General features: G+C 33.1%; 1 protein-coding gene across 1 annotated transcript; it reads right to left on the reverse strand.

Moving 5' to 3' along the window:
• Positions 1-9,947: 9,947 nt before the first annotated feature.
• On the reverse strand, positions 9,948-12,528 carry LOC132033382 (cold-regulated protein 27). The gene is made up of 5 exons (XM_059423344.1): positions 12,284-12,528; positions 11,050-11,223; positions 10,712-10,940; positions 10,515-10,627; positions 9,948-10,426 (listed from the first exon to the last, which is right to left on the reverse strand). Exons 1-5 carry the CDS (start codon positions 12,383-12,385, stop codon positions 10,358-10,360), a joined length of 687 nt encoding a protein of 228 aa, XP_059279327.1. The 5' UTR covers positions 12,386-12,528; the 3' UTR covers positions 9,948-10,357.
• Between the last annotated feature and the right edge of the window lie 390 nt (positions 12,529-12,918).

Here is a 12,918-nt window from a genome sequence, read left to right on the forward strand (position 1 = left end):
AAAGGAAAAAAAATATTAAAAAGGTATAATTAAGTATAATAAATTGTCATCCAATTAGAAGAGGACATATGTACAGATGGAATCATTTTTAGTGTTTTTTTCCCCTTTCACGCGCTTTTGAGAAAGTCATCACACTTTCTTGCCATGTCACCCGTTAAGGGGATATTTAATTAACTTGAAAGTTGTTTGGGGGGGGGGGGGGGGTAAATAAATACAACTTAAGTTTAGTTGCTAAACTAAGTTTTCGTGCCAAGTTCAGGAGTTAAATGATGTCTTTTCTCTTTTTCAAATAGTAGATATGAACCCATTTCTTTGACTATCTAAGCATACTATTACAAAACTAGCCATCTGGTCAATGGACCATCTTAAACCCAAATTTCATATATTTTTCTTTATTTCCAGAAACTTCAAACAAGATTGTCTTCTGTAAAGTGTAAACCCCATGTAATTTATATTACTAAATCAGATACCCCGCAATAAAATCTTTAGAATATTTTCAATTATTTGACTACCTAAATGCAACAAAACAGTAACATCTATAGAAATCAATTCCATCAATGATCAACCAAAAAACCGTGGCACGTGAACTGGAAGTTGGTAATTAAGTAAGAAATGACACTAATGAAACTAACTGGATATCTTCTCGGGCATACAAAGAATAATTCTATCCTATTGCAAAGTTTGTTGTGTAAGTCGGATTGTGTTTGATAGACATACTTGAGAACGAGTTCAGGGGTTCAATAGGAACAACGCTTAGTTGAGGTGCCAAGATTAAAAAAAGGTGCAAGTTTAGGGGACTGCATATGCATTAAGCCTTCGCATTTTACATACATTAATAGTTTATATCAAATCATAAAAACGATTGATTATATATTCTAAGAATATACAACGTATATACGCACCGGCCTAAAAGTTGAAATGACTATTGTCCTGAAGTTTGAACTATAGCTATTGAACTTGAGGCCATTGGCCTGAAATTTGAACAGACACAATTCCTATTGCCTCAAACCTGAAGTTTGAATTGCCACTTCAAACTTCATGCAATATAATTCGAACTTTAGGCTACTTTTGAAGTGTCGTGTCCCACATTGATAGCCGGAAAGATTGAAAAACTACATATAAGGTGTATGATCTCTTGATGGTGTAAGACCTTTTGGGGGGAAAAAAGTGCGGGCTTGACCTAAAGCGAACAATATTATACCATGTTAAGAATATCTTTGAGTTGATTTAGCCACACATATAGCAACACTATAGAATTTTTGGAGCTAGCCCTCAAAATCAGTGAGGAATTAGTTAAATAAACAATTGTTACTTTTGAATTGTATAATTAAGTTGATTTATTCATTAACTCATCGATCGATTTAACTCACTCAAACAATAGTTAAGTATGTCTATAGTAAATGAAATAAATCAGAGAATATAAAAAGATGGAACCTGGCTGCAAATAAATTTACCGATGCTTTTGATCAAGTACTATAAACTTTAATCATAAGGATTGGTTATTACTAATGAGTGCTATTTCCCAAATTGGGATCAGGAAGTCTGGAATGTCGATATCACTCTTCAATTATTCAAATTTAAAATAAAAGCCAGCATATTCCTTTTTCATTTTGTAATTCCATTACAAAATTGAAATTCCTATTTCAGTTTTGCAATTCGTCATACGATAACTTTCTAGAAACAGGAGAAGATTTTAATGGAAGGGAATATAAATGAAATTGTCACACATGACGAATGATATTGTTGACTAGTGTCGGCGGATCAACATTGATATTTCCAAAACACACCAAATATCAAACTGTTCTAATATTGACAACGTGACCTAAAGTGGACTTAATATTTTCTTAATCAATGTTCGGGAGAATCTACCATCTGCTTTACTCCCTCCATCTCAAATTATTTGTCTTTTATTTTTATTTTACACGTCCCGTAAGAAATATTAATTAGGAAGAATATTTGACTAACTTTAGTCTTATTTATGACTAAGTTATAATCTCTCTCCATTTAAAGAATACTGTTTTTTCATTTTTAATTCTCTATCTTGGAAAGAGTTCCCACGAAATTAAATTCATCTGGACATGTTCATTGTTACCTACTCTTACAATTGAGTTTCTTCAAAGTTATAATTGTCCACGTTCTCAAGCGAAATATAGCAACGTGGAGAAAGTATATACAAAAGGGCCAGGCAGCGACGGTTAAATAATAGGTTTGGTAGTAGTTATAGTGGTTAACGATGGTGATTGATGGTGCCATGACAGTAGTTGGTGGCGGCGGTGATTGTTAGAAATTAGATGAAGAGAATAGGAAGGAAAGACTTGAGGCGTGATATTATCACTGTCTCAAAAGAGTGATTGTTTGTCTATGGAGTTAGCCGACAATGCTCCTTTGGGATACAACAAGCCTATTATCAGTTAAATTAAAAGTGACGGATATGAAGTAATTACTTCTCTATTTATAGAGAAGATGAGTAGTTGAAATAAACACTTGTTCCGAAAGGTTGTGTCCTTGTTCCGAAAGGTTGTTTCCTTATGCAGAACAAATGGTACCTACTGGTAATATTTCACTAATGGTACATGTTGGAAGATTTCACCAGTGGTAACATTTCAATAAGTGGTGCCTTTCAGTACCTATTTCATCTATGGTACTCAAACTAGTTATTTCAACTGTAGTACCCAAGTAATTTAAAATATTATTACTCCAATATTACAAACTATATAACAATCCCCCACTAGTTTGTAATACTACTCCTAATATCATACATAATAGAAAGTATCTCATAGATTTGAACTTTCTAGTAGCGTAAATATTTTAAAGCTTAGACGCAGTTATTGGTATTACTAATTAAGAATTGAACCATAACTCCCTTGTGCCTACACCGAAAACACCACATATTATCCAACCACTTTAAGTCATCGATTCACTCAAGCACTTAAAGGCCATGCGCTAATCCCAATTCATGGATACTTACAAGAGCAAACCTTATTAACTCTTGCTGAAGTGGCACCACTCTTGTATTCATATAGATAAAAATGTTTTATGTCTCTATTACTCCAGACATTTGGCATTTTCATTAAGAACTCTTTTATTTCCTCCTATGCATAACATGCACCGATCATCACAGGACAAGGCTTGAAGATTTGATGCTTTTCTTTTCGGTGCTCAAAACGACATTAATAGATTGTTTTTACCCATTGAACCTTTATTGTTAGTTTTGCTTACTCAAGGTTGGGTTCCCTCTAATAATGTACAAATAGTTAAGGTTTTTAACCCCATCCCACTAGATGTTTTTGTAGTAGCATCTCTAGAAAGTGCTTTTGTAAGCGGATCTGCTAAATTCTTGTAGGACTTAACATATATAATTGTCATGACACCACTTATAAGCAATTCTTTCAAATAGGCATGCCGCAGACTAATATGTCTAGACTATTCATTTTATATCTTATTATGAGCAACGCTCAACGTTGCCTCATTATCACAATATATGGGAATGGCTAGCATCGGTTATGGCCACAACTTTATATCTAATAACATGTTCCTTAGCCATTCGGCTTCTTTTCCAGCAGCTGCTAATGCCAAAAATTCCGATTCCATTGTAGAATGTGTAATACGAGTCTGCTTCTTTGATGCCCAACTTATAGCACCTCATCCCAACGTAAATATTCATCCCGATGTGAATTTTTTATCATCATCGTTGGTTATCCAATTAGCATCAGAGAACCCTTCTAACGTGCTAGGAAAACCATTATAACATAATCTAACATTCTTTGTTTTCTTTAATAACCAAGCACTCTTGAAATAGCTTTCCAATGTTCAACACTTGGTTTACTTGTATATCTTGAAAGTTTGCAGACTGCATGTGCTATATCCTACGTTTGCTATGTGTTGCATACATAATACTTCCAATAGCACTAGCATAGTCCAGTTGTGCTACGACCCTTCCAATATTTTCAATCAAGTTTATATTTGAATCTAAAGGAGTTTCAAACTCTTTGATTTCTAAGTGACTAAATTTTCGAATCACATTTTCTATGCAATGTGATTGATTTAAGGAGATACCTTTATCACTTTTCTTGATCTTAATTCCAAGAATGGTGTCAACTTCATTAAGATCTTTCATTTTAAAGACTGAATTGAGATGCTTTTTAGTATTATTAACTCCAAGCATGTTTGTATCAAAAATCAATAAGTCATCCACATAAAGACTTATTATGAGACCAATCTTTTGTAAACTTAGAATAAATGCATTTATCAGCATTATTATGTACAGATCCATATGATAAAATGGCATCATCAAATTTCTTATGCCACTGCTTTGGAGCTTGCTTTAACCCATAAAGGGATTTTACTAATTTGCAAACTTTATTCTCATTTCCAGGAAGAACAAATTCCTCTGGTTGTTCCATATATATTTCTTCACATAAATCACCGTTCAAGAATGCAGTTTTCATATCCATTTGATGCACACGTAAATTATATATAGAGGCTAAAGACAAAATCACTCTTATGGATGTTACTCGTGCAACAGGAGCATTTGTATCAAAATAATCAATACCTTCATTTTGTGTAAAACCTTTAGCAACCAACCTTGCCTTAAAGGTTTGTACACAACCATTGATATCATATTTTCTTCTAAATACCCATTTACAACCTATAGGTTTAGAACCAGTAGGAAGATCTACTATTATCCAAGTGTTGTTGGATAATATAGAATTTTTTTTAAAAAAAATTGTTTTTATTACATAGGGGTAGGGGAAGGGGATTACAATGTGGGGATTCGAACCCTCACCAACAAGGTGACAGTTCAGGTAGCCAACCAATTAAGCTACTAGATCCCTATAGATAATATAGAATCCACCTCATCATTTATAGCTTCTTTCCAAAAAATTGCATCTCTAGAAGACATTGCTTCTTTAAAACTTTTTGGATCACTTTCAGTATTTAATAAAATGGGTATACATTGATTGACTTTGCTCCTACTTCCTTCTACAAGAAATACAATATCTTGTGAAGAAATAAAATTGGAGTTTAAATACTTTTCTTTTCTCACTCGTTGACTCCTCCGAGGTTCAACTTCATGTTGAGAATCATCTCCTCTTTTCTTATTTATCATTTCAAAATTACTTTGAGTAGGAGAACTTGTGCTTTTCTCTTTTGTAGAATTCTCACTAGAATTATATAGAAATTTATTTTCTAAGAATTGCACATGCACCGATTCTACAATAACATTTGTCTGCAAAATTCAAAAGCCTATATGCTTTTGAATTTTGCGCATAACCAACAAATATGCTCTTAATACCTCTTGGACCTAACTTTGATCTTTGAGGGTGAGGAATTTTAATCTTTGAGGGTCAGGAATCTTATAAAAGGCTAGGCACCCCCACACTTTCAAATAATTTAAGTTAGGTTTTGTACCTATCAATAACTCATATGGAGAGGTCTGAGTTTTCTTAAAAGGAACTCTATTAAGAATATGACAAGTTGTTAGTACAACCTCTCCCCACAAATCTTGAGGTAATTGAGCATTTAAGAGCAAAGTATTAGTCATATCTACTAACGTTCGATTTTTTGTTTCAGCCAAATCATTATGTTGTGGAGTGTAGGGCGAAGTTTTCTGATGTATAATTCCATAAACTTCACAAAATTCATCAAATTCAATGGAGAAATACTCTCCTCCCCTATCACTTCTTAACATTTTGATCTTCTGATTCTTTTGATTTTCCACAACATATTTAAATTCATTGAATTTCTGAAAGGATTCATCTTTTGTCTTGATTAAATAGACATGACTATATCTAGAATAATCATCAATGAAAGTAATAAAATATCTCTTTCCTCCTCTTGTTAAAATTCCATTTAATTCACATATATCAGAATGTATAAGTTCAAGTAGTTGTGAATTTCTTTCCACACTAGGAAAATATTTCTTTATCATTTTTGCTTGAATGCAAACCTCACACTTATCTAATTGTTTATGATTGCATTCTAAGTATCCAATCCTTGACAATAATTTCATAGAACCAAAATTTAAATGTCCTAATCTAGCATGGCATAACAAAGATTTTGACTCAGAGATATAAGCAACACTCTTAATATTATTAATAAGGAAAAAAACATAAGTAGACAAGAATATAAAAATATTTACATATTGTTAACAGGTAAATGCAGTAAACATTTCGTAGCAGTTTAATTAAGAGTTCAATAGTAAAGCAACTTCCTATGTATAAGGAAACCTATACGTCCCTACTTTTTGCTCAAGCAACTTCCCATGTATAAATATGTTCCTACTATATATATATAAGCAAAATAATTTCCGAAACGATTGCATTTAATTTCAATGCCATAACTTCTTCATCATAAATATTAAATGCATATAAAAGCTATACAAAGCATATAATATATATGTATGTGTGTATATATATATATATATATATATATATATATATAATATATATATATTTGATCTTATTTATATTGCATAAATGTATGATAAGTAATATTTTAAGCATATGCACCGTTGTAGTTAAAAAATATGCAAAATATTGAAGATACACATGGCTGTAATTCTTTTTTATTACATAAATATCATATAAGTAATATTTTGAAATTTAATTTATATCAGAAATAAACTTATACAAAATATATATCATGAATATGTGAATTCTTTTGGAACTGTTTTTTATATCGTGTATATATATATATATATATATATACCTTATATAATAAATTTTATATACCTCATATAATTTTGTTATACATTGTATACGTTTTATTAAGCCCTGCATACATTTCATATACCACGTATAATTTTATTATATCTTGTATGATAAATTTTTATACCTCGTATAATTTTGTGTGCTTCAAATAATATTTATATATGCAGTTATACCTCATATAATAATTGTCTTTTGAATATGTTGTTTTGAAATGGCTGGATCTTTTTTAATAAATATATTTTTAAATTTTTTTAATAAATATTTTAATGTAAGCCAATCGATTTTTTTCTAACCTTACCCTTGCCCAAACCCTTGAAAAATACAAAAAAATGAAAATGAATACGAAGGTTTAGTAGTAGTTGAGGAGTGTATAAGAAAGAGAAGTGAGAAAAATAGATGTTTATCTCTTGAAGAAGAGAGATAAATGATAATCCTCAATTAAGGAATGTGAACAATCAATAAATCAATATTAGCATAAGTCACCATGTCACAAGTCATATCAAGACCCGCTATGAAAAACTTCGCTACGGTGGTGCCATATCATAATAGCAATCACAATCAACATATCAGCGGTTTCCAACCACACTTTATGTTTTGACCGGGGTTTTATCATGTTTTCTTCAATTTCATAACATATACAATCAATTTCACTCAAAAATCACAACACCAATCCGAGACAATGGGCCCCTTCGCACGCAAACAAAACATACGCTAAGTAAGTAAATTATCTACTACAAACACGCTACGGACTCACCCGCAAATGGCCTCGGAGTTCCCCGATATTAATCGAGGTCTAGTTTTCTAAGTCACCCCCAGACTAAAACCTAGAAACCCTAGTCGTTACGGTTTAATAATCTTCTCGTTTATGTGCCTAACTCTAAAAGCTTGACTTATGAGGTAATTTTCTCTTATTAATACTCATCTTGAACAAACCATTACAATAATATCCTTTCCCAACAAACATAGAATCCTCAGAAATAATAACTCTATCAGATTCTATGACAATCTTAAATCCTTTCTTGGACAACAAACTTGCAGAAACTAAATTCTTCCTAATTTTAGGCACATGATAAACATTCAACAAAGTTAGTTTTTGTCCAGATGTGAACTTTAATTCCATGCTGCCTTTGCCTTCAACTTTGGCTTGAGCATCATTGCCCATAAAAACACCTTCAGACGTCTTGCATTCTTCATATGTCTTGTATAAGTTTTTGTTGTTGCAAACATGAATGGTAGCACCAGAATCTAACCACCATTCTTCTCACTTTGAGGGATCAACAATGTTTAATTATGTTACCATTCCAATTTTTAAATTTGATACCATAGCAACCAAATCTGTAACAACTTCCCCAAACATGTTTGCCTTTTCGGAATTTTCTGAGATTCCAAAATTCTTTCCCTTCTTTTTAAACCTGCAGTCACGAGAAAAATGGCTTTTCTTGCCACAATTAAAGCAAGTAACTAGTTTTATAGCCTTTTTCTTAAAAACCTTTTTTATTGGCTTTAAAACCAGAACTAGAACCTTTTTCATATTTTGACTTGCTTTCAACATAGTGACTCAGATTATTAATCTTTGAAACAGGTTGAATCTCTGAGTCGCGTGCACGAGTTTCACTTTCAATTTACGAGTTTCACTTTCAATTTGCAGATGGGTTTTGAATTACTCAAAAGTCAGAGTTTCACGAGAATGCAAAGTTTTCTCTCTATAATTCTTCCATGAATTAGGTAGTTTGGACAGAATTGCACCAATTTGCAGAGCATTAGGAATTTTCACATCAAGATCTTGTAGTTTAGAAACTAACACTTGCAGTTTATAAATTTTATCCATTATTGATAAGTTCTCTTTAATTTGAAACTCAAAATATTGCCAAGAAAGAAACTTACTTGTGCCTTTTCTTCGTTTTGATATGTTTCCTCTAGCGCATCCCATATTTCTTTTGGAGTCTTCAAATTTGAATAGAGATCATATAATTGATCAGTGAGTGTATTGAGAATATGCCCCCGACAAATTAGTTCATCCCCTTCACTTTTCTTCCTTAATGCTTTCACAGTTTCAGATTCTCCGTCAGTTGGTTATGGAATTGCAGTGATTTCATGATCCAAAACATAATAAATTTTCAAAGCAGTGAGAAGAAACACTATCTTATCCTTCCGGCGAGTGAAGTTGGCTCCATCAAATCTATCAAGTTTGATGAAATCCGTATTCATCAAAGATATTCCAAAACTTTGATTGATTTCCATAACAGTGAGAAATCACTCTTTTGAATTGTTAGAAATTAGATGTCTATGGGGTTTGCAGATAACACTCCTTTGGATACAACAAGCCTATTATCAGTTGAACTAAAGTGACTGATATGGAGTAATTACTTCTCTATTTATAGAGAAGGCAAGTAGTTGAATAGACACTTTGTTCCGAAAGGTTGTGTCCTTATGCAGAACAAATGGTACCTATTGGTAATATTTCACTAATGGTACCTGTTGGAACATTTCACTAATGGTACCCATTTCAAAGGTGGTACCCAAAGTAGTTATTTCAACAGTAGTACCCAAGTAATTTAAAATATTATTACTCCAATATTACAAACTATATAACAGTGATAACTATGGTGGATGATAGTAACAACTAAATGGTAGTGAAATTGTGATAGTAGTTGACGATATATAATAGTGGCTGATGATGTAATTGTGGGCGGTGTGTGGCTGCTGTGATAATGGTGGTTGATGGTAATCATGCAAATGGTAACTAATGGTGGTGACGGCTGTGGTGTGGTGGTTGTGGCTGAAGATGTTACTTGTGGGTGGTTAATGGTGGTTACTTGTGGGTGGTTAATGGTGGTTACAGCAGTGGTGTACGTTGTGGCTGAGCATGTTAATTGCAGGTGGTGTATGGGGAGTTTATTAGTCAATTTGACGGTCGAATGAGAATTACCACCCTAACAAAGGTCACGAATTCTCAGGAAACGAAAAAATTCCTGGTAAATTTTTCCCCTTAAATAGCCCTTATCCGGGACGAATTCTTCGAAAAGCTGGCAAGTAGCTTTGAAGAACCAGGCAACGCATGCAAAAACATCAGCATATAGCAAGCAAGCAACAAGGCTCTCCCTTTAAACTCTGCTTTAATACCTTGCAATACTATGTCAATCAATGTTGAGAACATGGCTGGGATGATTGCTTGCTTGCTTTCAGAAAGTTATTAAAAAAAAAAAAAAAAAAATCAACGTTGAGAACAAGAAATTGAGAAGTAACAAATGCTTTTACAACATTTTCCCAAAATCTGTACAAGGACTACAGAGGTCTAATGGCTACTCGAATTTCCAACATACAGATAAATAAACAATAAAAACCATAACTAGCTCCGGGCAGAAACTGTAGCAAAAATCTTGATCAAACTACAGCAATAGTTTCAGACTTGGTGCCTTGCTACACTGCCAATGTCAGACAACCTTGATGCATCTTTGACAGAATTACACATCTTCAAATTCAACCCCGCGCCTCGAAATGCTTACCCAGAATCTATTTAACAGTACTATTGATTAATACGCCTAAAGTCCGAAAGGAAAAAAGAAGAAGAAAATGCTCCTCTTCTATTCCTCATTCTTGGTTAGAAAGGTCAGTTGTCATCATAGTCTCTGAAAGCCAAAGACTTACTCCGTTGACTCCAGAAGATCCTCACTAAGGTCACCAGTCATCGAGGACGTTCGGAATGGGACTACCTGGATGATCCATTTAAACTATGATTAGTCGACAATCTAATGGGTGTAATGCCGCTGAGTAATTTAATTAGCTGGTCCAACTCATTACTTGATCACTGCTCGTGCCATCACTTAATGAAATTTTCGTCCGTTTTGCGCTGTGCTCCCTGCTAGACTCTCCTTCTTCAAGATCTTCATCGATAAAGTTTTGATCCATCACCTCTGAAAATGGTACAAAAATATTAATGACTTGATATAGAGATCAGAGAGAAATAATAAGACGTGCTGGTTGAAAATTTCAGCTACCTGTAACATAATCTTTTTGGCACAAACTGAAGTCAGATGCAGGAGATTGATTCTGTTTAGTGTTTCCCTGGAGATCTGAATTTACTCTCATTTGGTGTCTGCCTTGAGATTTGTAATGTTTAATCCAGGGCCTGGCTAATACAGTACTGGATTCACTTGTTTTATTTAACTGAGGCTCGTCTTTCTTGAAATCGATTTTGGTCCAACAACCATCTTGAAACACCTTATACTGATATAAACCAAAGAGGCAAAATCAGATTCTGAGACTAGCAGAAGAAAGTATGGACGAAAAAGCTAATTAAATAACATAGTAGCATACAAGTCGAATCAAATCAGACCTGGCCTGAAGGGTTGGCGTGCTTTTGCCTTGAGGATTTATTAGGCCTTGACAAGCCAACTACATCTAAGGAACCATATAAGTGGTTGACAAAAGATGCTTCCATAGACTTGAGATACATACTATGCTTCTCGTTGGTCCATTCCATGATCTTTGGTCCAGCATACCGAGATTCCTGAGATGGGATTTTCTTAATCAGAAACTGAATTTTTAAATGACTCACATTTTCCAGCCCTATTTTGCCTGTTAATTTAGTAGCATTGCCTTCTGAATGTTCCTTATTTTGAATGCCTTGTTGGTGAGGGTTCGAATCCCCACATTGTAATCCCCTTCCCCATTTCCCCTTCCCCTACCCCTATGTAATAAAAACAATTTAAAAAAAAAAAAAAATGAGCACATGAAGTAACCATGCAATGAGCACAAAAGGCACATATAACATAGTAATAATTAGGGGGACTGGAAAAGTAAGCTTCGCATTATTTCAACTCATTCACATACTCTCAGTGCACAATTAGAACATAATAATATCAACATCAACGGGAAAAAAAAGAGAGAGAAAAAAAAAAAAAAAAAAAAAGCAACCACATAAGATATGCAGGTACAGGTAATTCAAAAAAAAGATATTTGGATTTGGTGGATTTTTTAGGGAAGGTGGAGGGAGGCAAGGCCAGATTTTTTGGGTACTTAATCCTCATTCCTCAATTTAATATGCTCGTATAAGACATATATCTTGTATATACACATCTTAACGCTTAACATGGTTAAGTGATATGCAGTTTCACTTTGATTTGTTAATTCTTAAGGTTAATTGTTTTTTAGTTAGGTGTAAACATCCGTAAGTATTTACCGTGTTTAGCGTATAAATTAATTCTAACAGTTGAACTTGAGCAAAATCATGCTTAATCAAGTCTTAGTGCAAATATCTTAATTCATTTAGCTAACTGGAAGAAAGAAAAAAAACCAGAATAAAAAGATCAAAACACAGATTTACCCCCAAAAATGGGCTAGAATGAGATATAAGTCAATTTCATTTTATTGTTCTGGTTCTAAAAAGATGATCCAACTGAAAAAACAACATAAACCCTTGAAGCAAGAAAAGTGAATAATATCAACTCACCAAATTGACACAGTATTCATGCAGTTTATAAAAGATAGAAATAAAATAATCAGATAAACAAAAACCCAAATAAAAGTTCATTAATATCAGCCAGATCATCAAAAAAGAAAATATATACCTCCATAGTCAAAATCTCTTCATGTTCATCAATCTTTGTTGCAATTTTATGACCCATATTCTTTCTTGAAATTTTTCCTTTTGATTCCACTCTAGTTTCCATTATCTTGTATTTTTATCTTCAAGAATAAAAAAAGAGAGGAACAATATCAACAACCTATATATCTTAAGCTTTACTAGAAAATTTATTACAGAAAAAGATTTGGTGCTGGTATATATTTATATTGTGAATAAAATGATAATGAGAGACAAAAAAGGGAGGAACTTTTTTTGGTACAAAAAAAGGAGAGGCTCAGCTGTCACCGCTTTTTACATGTGTCAAGTGAACACGTCAACTCAAAGTTTACTAAGACGGTCCAGATATTTTTTCGAAAGGCATTTAGTACTACTATAAAAAATATCTGTCCACTATAAAATATCTTTTGTCTTCATTAAATTCTTAATTTATTCTAAACGGCCCATAGACTCTATGAGGCAATATCCTCTGTAAAACGACGTAGTTTCTATTACTTCTTATCTTTTTTGACCATGTGATTTCCTTCTGTCTTATTTTTCTATAAAATAAAGTCATATGCACCATATGCATATCGACACACATCCTCGTTATCCTTAAATATAGGCTCTGGTTGATGACAA

Source organism: Lycium ferocissimum, chromosome 10 (assembly GCF_029784015.1).
Source record: "Lycium ferocissimum isolate CSIRO_LF1 chromosome 10, AGI_CSIRO_Lferr_CH_V1, whole genome shotgun sequence".
NCBI classification, from domain to species: domain Eukaryota; kingdom Viridiplantae; phylum Streptophyta; class Magnoliopsida; order Solanales; family Solanaceae; genus Lycium; species Lycium ferocissimum.

Coding starts and splice junctions, on each gene's coding strand:
- LOC132033382 (XM_059423344.1), bottom strand. CDS start 12,385: ATGGAAACTAGAGTGGAATCAAAAGGAAAAATTTCAAGAAAGAATATG. Junction 11,224..12,283: donor AAGAGATTTTGACTATGGAG/GTATATATTTTC, acceptor ATCCCATCTCAG/GAATCTCGGTATGCTGGACC. Junction 10,628..10,711: donor CCAAAAAGATTATGTTACAG/GTAGCTGAAATT, acceptor TACCATTTTCAG/AGGTGATGGATCAAAACTTT.